The following is a 9,516-nucleotide window of genomic DNA, read 5'->3' on the forward strand; positions in this document are numbered from 1 at the left end:
AGTGAAGAGCTTCCAACAGGTGGAGGGGCGTGGTTACTTGCCCATGCTCACCATCTGCCGTTACCTACCTCGTTGATGAATTCAACGGCCATGCCAGCTCCACTGTAGGGATGTTTCAGATTTTTAACGACTGAAGTTTGTATAGCCAGGAAAAATACAAATTACTTCTAACATTTATTTTTTATCTTCACTCTTAGATAAAATGTTACAATACTTTTCTCTGTCTGTGTACTTTAGTATTTTATAGCAAAATCAATCTATTTGGCTTGGTAAGCAACAATCTAGAAAATTATTGGAAAAAAAATTCTCAACACTTAGTGTATAAGGGATTCATTTTATAATCTAATAATGTTTTGTAAATTTCATTTTAGTTGCTAAAGTTAAATTTTCTGAAGAAACTCCCCTGTGTGCTTAAAGTACTGTACGATATTTGACTGGATTAGATTATGAAATTTATGCCTAAAGCCAGGCACTGGGTTTTCATTTTGAGTTTTTATTTACCATGTTAACAAGAATTGATATTTACTATACTATAATATTTGCCTCTGATCTGTCTAATTATAATACTCATCTTGTTGACCTCAACCATAGCAGATAATCTATATACCATTTTTGTTTTTCAGGCTCACCCTGATCGCTTATATGAGTGCGAAGTTTGCCAAGAAAGGCTACCTACTAAAGCCGAATTGGTGAATCATTTAGAACAACATATGGCATCAGGCGAAAAACCATACGAGTGTACCATGTGTCCACGCAGGTATGCCTTACCTAGACAACTGAAAGAACATGTGCGGCACCATATGAATAAGACTTTTTCTTGTTCACAATGCCCCAAAAGGTTTCGTTCGGGCACTGCTTTACAGGAACATTTCAATGTTCATACTGGGAATCGCCCTCATGCTTGTGACCAGTGTGACAAAAAGTTTGCATCAAGACACATTCTAAAGACACACATGAAAACTCATGGAGTGCGTCAAAGGCCATACCAATGCAGAATTTGTGGCAAACACTTCCTTACTTCACATCATTTGACAGATCACATGAATTTACACCAAGGAAAAAAGAATTTTATTTGTGAGACCTGTGGGAAGGCTTTTGCTACACAGAGAAGCCTTGACTTGCACACGATCACTCACACAGGAGTCAAGAACTTTGCATGTAGTATCTGTAATAAGATGTTTGCTCGAAAAGGAGAAGTGGAGGATCATGAAAGAACTCATACGGGTGAGAAACCATTTCAGTGCGAAATTTGTGGCTCTACCTTTAGTCAAAGGAGCAATTTGCAATCGCATAAGAGAACTACACATTTTCAAGAAAAGCGATATCAATGCAGTCGTTGCAGCAAGGCTTTCAAGAGAAAAAGGTTGCTAGTTTACCACGTAATGAGCGTACACACTGGAGAACGTCCTTATAAATGTGAACAGTGCAATGCTGGGTTTGTATATCCTGAACACTATAAGAAACACTTACGAATACATACAGGTGAGAAACCCTTCTGTTGTGACATCTGTGGAAAATCCTTTAATTCCAGGGATAATCGTAATGCCCATAAATTTATACATTCGGACAAGAAACCTTATGAATGTACTCTCTGTGGTGCAGGATTTATGCGCAAACCTATGTTGGCCTCTCATCTTCAGCAGCATGGCCATACAGAAAATATAGAGGCTTATATAAAAGTGAATCCTCCTACAATTGTAGCCAATGAAAGTGGTGTTAGTAATGTTTCAAGCCCAGTGGGGTCTGTTAGAACAGTAAAAATAGATGATGATCAGTCTCTAGATCCTAGTTTAGATGGTTCAGTTCAATTAGTACGTGGCACAGTGCGCGATGGTGAAACTGTAGAGGTTATGTCTCGACCGGTACACATAATAGATGCAGATGATCTTCCACGTTATATTATCCACGCTGCCAATAGTGAAAGATCAGAGGAAGGTGTAGGGCATTTCTTTGCTTCACTCCAAGGTCAGGTTGTTGAAGTGCGTGCTGATGACATTGAAAGGTATTCAGATCTAACAGCAGATCAGATGACTCAGGTAGCTCAAGTTGCAGCTCAGGTGGTCTCCGGTCAGTCTACAAGCACCAGCATCCAGCAAGTAGCAGTTTCCGGAGATATCCGACCATTCCACATTCAGTTAGAGCCAGCTACCCGTGACATTACCTTACAGGCTCAAAATGGACCAGCTCGAGAGGTTACCGCAACTATTGGGTTACCAACTGCTACAACGGTATCAACTCGCGATGGCGCTTTGTCTTCTGGGAGTCATGTGGCCGGAACTGCAGGCACTACAGTATTGGTAGGAAGTCGACAGATGCACTATGATTCTGGTCCACTAACACAGAACCCTTTGAGAAAAGTTTTGACAGAAAAAGATGACATTCGAACAACAACAGTGCTGAACATAACAACTAACTCTGAGTCACGTAGTGCAGTATTCAGGCCATGGCCCCAGCATACTATAGATACAAATAGCAGTAATTTTATAGGAAATTAGTGAGAGGACTTCTCTCAGGAGTTCTAATTAGATTTTAGTTTTTTATGAATCAATAGTTAATCTTAACGAACATAATATTATATACGTATGCTCTGCTTCTCTTAAAAATTATAAAACCATTATATGGACATTTTATAGAAAAGTTCAGCAGCTACAATTATTTTTGCTGCAGTATATGCTACCCATATATTCATACCCAAAAATAGATGGAAGTGACTATAAGCCATTGTTCATTATGTGTAAGTGAAAGAATAACAGTTAGTTAGAGGTAATCTTTTATTGATAACTTGTATTTATAACAGAATTTTCACAAATTTTGAAAGATTTGAAAATAAGCTATGCTAGACGAAAAGTTTTGAGATTTCGCAAAGGTTGGTTTTGGTTGGGAAGTTTGTGCACTGAATATTCAGTCTTAATTTAAAGTATGCATGTTCATCCCTTTTATGATATGCATAAGAGATGCAAAGGCAAATGATGATACACAGCTGTGTAGACTTGAGACATGAATTTCAGTTGTTACTACACGAATGCAAAGCATCTTCCTTTAATGGGTGTATGAATTCAGCAAAGCTGGAAGAGTTGTTTAAGCTTTTAATGAGGTGGTTGGAGGGTAGGCCCCACCCACCTGCCTGGCAGAATAATCCTCACTTTGACTGTGGCTGCAGTTCAGTACACACATACTTTTCTGCTGCCTCTGATCTTAGCTACTTTGATCTTTTTTTCCTTGTTTTCAGATTGTGATTGCTTGCTTTGTATATGGAGACTTAAGGAGCACACCTGCAGATGTTCCTTGGGAAATTTGGCCAAGAGTGTGGCAGGTTCATGAGCAAGTCCTTTGTGGATCCCCATCAATTTTGTGCATTATGTAGGGGCATAACTGTTCACTGATATCCCCTTGCGACGAACGTAGGTCCTAGTCTCCTCTGCATTCTTAGAGGGATTTTTCAGCTTCAGACTTAGCAATGACATAGTCTTTGACAGCACAGAAATCCTCGATGGCTGTGAAGCCTGGTAAGGCTTCTGGTTACCCTTTGGATGTGACGCTTACTACCCCAAAGAATAGAAAGAAGTCAACAAAACCCAGGAGGAGTCTCATGATATTTAAACTGATCTCTCCCCACGTTCATGTGAGGGGTGATGCATTACCAAAATCCAGGCCAACCCAGGAAGGTGTTTCAGTTTGCAATACAGAAGCTCACACTCATGCTACCAGTGCTCGGTCTTGCTTTGGACCGAGCGTATGTACTGTTAGTAGTACTCAGTCTTGCTTGTGACTGAGCACATGTACTGCTAGCAGTGTTCAGTCTTCCTTGGGACCGAGCACATGTACTGCTAGCAGTGAGTGCTCAGTCTTGCTCAGGACCAAGCACGTGCACTGTTAACAGTACTCCCTCTTGCATGGGACTAATCACATGTACTGCTACTCAGAATTGTGGGCCTTACACTTATCCCCATCCTTCACCTGGATATTCGCTTGACTCCTTGGTTTTGCCTATGAAGGCAACTGCCCTGAAGAAGTCTACCCATTGTGAAAAGGAACCTTGGATCATTCTTGCTCAGTTGAGCAAAGAGGGCTTCCCTCACACATGCGTGCAAGAGAAGCAAATCGTGATTCTCTTTGTGATTAACACTCCTTCGCCAACTTTTTTCACATGAGTGGTCACCACAAGACCGATCTTCCTACGCTCTGTTTCCTCATGATTAGGCACCATGGACCCCTCATACCTCATCTCCATGAGACCACTATTCTAGGTTCTCCAGAGATTCTCATTACTGTTTATCTGTTCCTTCCCCTCAACATCAGCCAATGCATCGAGACCCTCTAACACATCAGAACCAGTCTACCAGACAAGATTTCTCCTCACTACGTGACCAGTCTTTGATTCAAGACCTTCCAAAGTGTCCCGCCAATAGGTACTTGTAACAGGTGACGTCCAAGCACAGCTCTCTGGGCTAATCTTAGCACCGACCGAGATAACTCGTTTCATTCGCGCTGTGTTCGGCAAGGCCCTTTTCCACTCCCTGGCATCCCCGTCACTTCATGTGTGATGATCATTCAGCATCTCCTCTGAGTGAAAGGCTTTTTTTTGCAAGGCACTGCTCAGGAGATGTCTGGATATCTGCTATGATCCACTGCAGCTATCTACCGGGGGAAGTGTGTCATCGGTGATTGGTATTGTAGAAGGGATGCTTCTCCAGTCAGAGCCTCTCGACAATTGATTGCTGATTTTGTTGTCTACTTTCATCGAGAGAAGCTCCTCCCGATCACCTCTGTGAAATGCTCAGCCTTGAGCCAGGTTTACAGACACAAAGTCTTAGACCTTTCCTCTTAATGGGAATTGTTTATGTTCAGCGGGAGTTTCGAACAGTCCTGCTCTCTCAAAGGAATACGACACCATGAATGGGATTTCACTGAATTTCTCAGCTTTCAAGCGATCAACTTAAGAGCTCTTGAGAAAGGAGTCAGACAGGGACCTGACTCTCAAGTCTGTTTTGCTGCAAAGAGAGTAGGCAAACTACATGGTGTTTTGTATATCATGAGTCATTCTGAAGGATGGAAGGTCTCCTTCCCCTATCTCCCGGATTTTGTGGCCAAGACCCATAACCCAGCTGTTCATGACTCAAGGTTCGAGTCCTCCACCATCTCTTCTCTCCAAGAAGTGAGGGCGCTACACTCAACTCTTGTTATCTGCAATTAATTAGCTTTAGAAAAAAGCCACATGTACGAATTTGCGTGTTTTAGATAAAAGATGGGATAAAGAAATGGATTAAAGTTGGTTAGTCTATTGTAATTTAGTTTCTCAAAAAAGGAACTCGCATGATACTCGAGATATATAAAATCATATATTTCGGGAAAATTTGAGGGTCGCTCAGTACACGAGTTCACCCATTATACGAGTATAAACAGTAACCATACTTTTGTTTTAATATTGTAACTTTAAGTTTAATCCATTTCATGCGATAAATATATTTCACTCTCTCTCTGGGAGTAGACACGATGTAAACAAACTATGGTACGGGAATTTGTCTGCTTCTAACAGTACATTTTATGTTTTTATTGATATTACTTTATTGATTTGCTATTTTTATTAGTGCACAGTATTACTTAACAATTACTAATGCTTAATTTCACATTTTGATTTGTGATTTTTAACATTAAACCATTTGGCAATTTCTAATTCTAAATTTAACATTTTGATTCCCATTTCATGCCAATTTCTAACTATAAATTTCATATTTTGACTTGTTTTCTTTGGCGATTGTTAATACTGTACAGTAATGTACAATATTCTTTAGCTATTTTTAATGCTGAATTTTACATTTCACTTGTACTTTTTAACATTATGCTATACAGTTTTTGGCTATTTTTAACACAAGATTCCACATTTTGATTTGCATTGTATGGCAATTTTTCAGTTATGATATTGGGTGTCAGATTTTGGGTTTTCACATTAAATGACGTTGGCAAATACCAAATATATGTATAACAAACGAGAGTTTAGTGTACTCAACGCTTCAGGCCAGAGCACCGGACTTTCTCAGCAGTGCTAAGATGAAGAATATATCGAAGAACACCATTATGTTCATGGAACATCAAAGATAGAGGTTGCGACATAAGACTAGAATGAGAGGTAACAATGTCAGGCCTTTTATTTCTTCTCTCATCCCCAACCTTTGGGTGCAGCAATCATGCAGTTATTTGCTTGATTGGGTACTAGATGCAGGTAAGCCTCATGATCAAGTAACTTTTCTTTACAGTTGAGTTTGCATTGAAGTACAGTATCTACTCCTCTCCTCGTGGACAAGAAGGAGCATCGAGAGAGTGTATGCAAACCAATTTCTTATAAATGACCTTACGTTTCGACAACATGCAGTATCCTGAGGGATGTACTGTACGTTCTTTCATGGCCGCCTAACAGTCTCCTAGTAGGGACCTAGCTTAACAGCTGTGACATCATGCTTAGATCCTAAGGAGGTTGACTAAAGTTATCACTTGCACTCCTCCACAGGACGAAAGTGCATTGTAATTTCCCGTGCTGGTAACCTAACCAGTTTGGTTATACTGTAGAGACTAATGGTCTCCTAAGGATGAGTATCCTAGTAAAGGACAATGATTTATATCCCTGTAGGAATAAATAAAAACTAAGTAATTAGCATTTTTCCTAACTTTGCAAAGCTTAAGTTACAGTGCTCACCTTAACCTTCTTGCAAGTCCTAGGTAAAGGTTAATATATAGGTTAATCTGCCTGGTTGGTGGGTGGAGCCTATCCTCCACCCGCCAACAACTACAATCATCTCGTTAAAAGTTTAGACAGCCGTTCCAGCTTCACTAAAGTCATACTCCTATTGAAAGACAATGTTTTGTATAGTTAGGAAAAATAAAAGTTACAGTACTTTAAAAGATTTGGGATTTTTAAGCTTTGAAATTATGCCTTTTTTACAAAGTTGAATCTCATGAGGTACTTTAATTGAGATGTCAATTTTATTTTATGCTACAAGAAATGTCCCAAAGATTTATAAATAGCACAGAATTAGTTGCAGTATAAACTTATAAAGTATATAATAAACCATTGTATAAAATAAAGCTATCAAATTTCTTGGCTAAAAGTATTAATAGGTTTCTCATTTTTTTTTTCCATTTGATTCTTTTAAAGTTGCTTCCATTATCCATTTTTTCATATTATTGCCTGACAAGTATGTCACTTCATCTATACTCATCTTGCTTTTAGTTGAATCACTTGGGAAGTAATAGCTATATGCAAATTACAGATATATTTTTATAATCGTGAAAATATACATAAAATACTTCATAACTATCTACATAATTCTTCTGTTTTTCATGAAGTTATTCATTTGTATCCTTGACTGTTAGAAATTTCATATTTACACTGTATTTCAAATTGAAAGGAGAATAATTTGTGAATAGTTATTGAAATAGTCAGGTGAAGTCTTAACAGGTTTATTATGCATACATTTTGCATGCCTAATTGGGTTTCTTTTATCTTAGTAATTTTATTTAGAATTTAGATAATCATTGAGAGGTGTTATTTGACGCAAGGACAAAGTGCATAGTCCCAAGGGTCTTTCCTTCCCCTTACTACAAAGCTGTGTACAATATTAGTTTCCCAGTATTTGAGGAGAATACTTAAATGTTGAAGAGAGTCTGTAGTACCATTTTAAAGTGCAATATGTCATTACTTTAGTTTTACGACATATGTATTTATCAGTTTGTTGACTTATTTTTATTTATAATTCTGGTCGTGTTTAATTCTTTTACACATGGATGTTTTATTCTGGTTAAGCTTGCATTATGAGTTACCAGTCTTTTCTGTTTAGTTCCATAAACATGGTTAAATGTATTCAATAATAATTATAGTTTAATTTCAAAACAGATACATTTCTTTGCATTTACTATTGCAGGATATTCATTTTAGCCGAGCACCCTTTAGTTATGAAAATGTTCATAACTTTTTACCCTTACATAGCAAAGGATTTAAGGAAAAATTAAATTAGCCTCTTCCTGTCCTCAAAATGAAATTTATCTGCCTAGTTATGATGGAGACCCAAATGATATTTTTTTTATGTCTATTTTGTTCTCGTAGAATTATATAAATAAAATAAATCTTTGTTTCAAACATATTAAAAGAAAAGATGCATTTTTTTAATGGGAGAACGAAAGATCATGTCAGTTGCATTTTTTAAATGGGAGAATGAAAGAACATGTCAGTAGAGTGCCTAGTTATACATACTGTCAGCATATACAATTGTAAGGAAAATCATTAAATATACAAAGGAAAAGTTAAGATTAGAATAGTTACTTTTATGAAAATCTGATTTTGTTTTACCTCTTCCTGCCTTTATTTCATTTATATATTTTGCTATTTCCTCTGTACAGTATTATTCATATTCCTGTATATATTCTTTTGTCTGGTAGTTACTTTTAAGAAAGAGATTTGACTTCCAGGATGATAGTACAAATTTTGTTACATTAGAAAAATGTACAGTATGTAGTAGTTGAAGTCCTTATTTTGAAGTGCTTGTCTTTATGAACTCCTATGTCATCAATAGCTTATCAAAAAAGACTTACCATAGAAAAGTCAGTCTGTAGGATATCATGAGCGTATCTCCTTAAATTCAGAAAGAATGTCTCTCTCAGAAGTATTTATTAGTGTATTTTGTAAGGATGGAAAGAATTAGTCATTATTACCAGGCTGATTAGGGAATACATGAGGGGGAAACTATTAATTACCAATATGATATAGTGTAGTATTCATTAAGTACCATTCCATTTTTTTTTTACCTATTAGTGATAATTAGTGACAGAGCCTCCCCTTAAATGAGATAAGACAAGAAATAAGGAAGGAAGGAATTCTATATACTATCTTAAAAGACAAAGACAACTATGCAACTAATCAATTCATGACTGCAGACTTCACTTGTTAAAACTGAGAGGAATCTACCTCACAGGTTTTGATTGACAGATACAAAATGGGAAAGCAGGGATTTTATTTCTCTAGTCTGTTGAACAATGAATAAAATAGAGCCCTGTAAAATGAAAATTATGTAACATTACTGTGGCGTGAAGATAACAACTACAGCTGTGGTTAGGCAATACAATTATGATGATAAGTAAAATGAGAGAAGCTGTATTCCATACATTAGTCATAGTGTAAGTAAGCAAAAAAGCTGATGTCGAAGCTTCAAAAAATAAACAAGAAACTTGAAATTGTAAAGGCAAACCAATTGAGAAATAGGAGGCTTAGCGCCAAAGATGTTGATTATTTTAAAAGAGCAACTTATTGATCCAAGAGATACACAACAAAAAGTTTTTATGCTAACAAAAGTCATTAGAGATTTGGTTTATAGGATTTTTTCAGTCTAATGTAGCTATGTTTGTTATATGGCCTTTTATTTATGGTGTATCATTTCTTTTAGTCTTTATTAAAGTCTGTTGAAGTTATTTTATATATTTTGCCAGATTTTCATGCATTTATATCCAATCATATCAGATAATTTAACA

The 9,516-nt window shown here is 37.0% G+C and overlaps 1 protein-coding gene across 1 annotated transcript in view; it reads left to right on the top strand.

The window, feature by feature from the left end:
- Positions 1-6,552, top strand: part of LOC137624543 (uncharacterized) — a 60,913-nt gene extending 54,361 nt beyond the window's left edge. The window contains exon 9 of the mRNA XM_068355430.1: positions 624-6,552. Coding sequence (XP_068211531.1) covers positions 624-2,495 — 1,872 coding nt within the window. The 3' untranslated portion in view covers positions 2,496-6,552. The remainder of the gene's footprint in view (positions 1-623) is intronic.
- The last annotated feature ends 2,964 nt before the right edge of the window (positions 6,553-9,516 follow it).

Source organism: Palaemon carinicauda, chromosome 31, assembly GCF_036898095.1.
Source record: "Palaemon carinicauda isolate YSFRI2023 chromosome 31, ASM3689809v2, whole genome shotgun sequence".
In the NCBI taxonomy this organism is placed as follows: domain Eukaryota; kingdom Metazoa; phylum Arthropoda; class Malacostraca; order Decapoda; family Palaemonidae; genus Palaemon; species Palaemon carinicauda.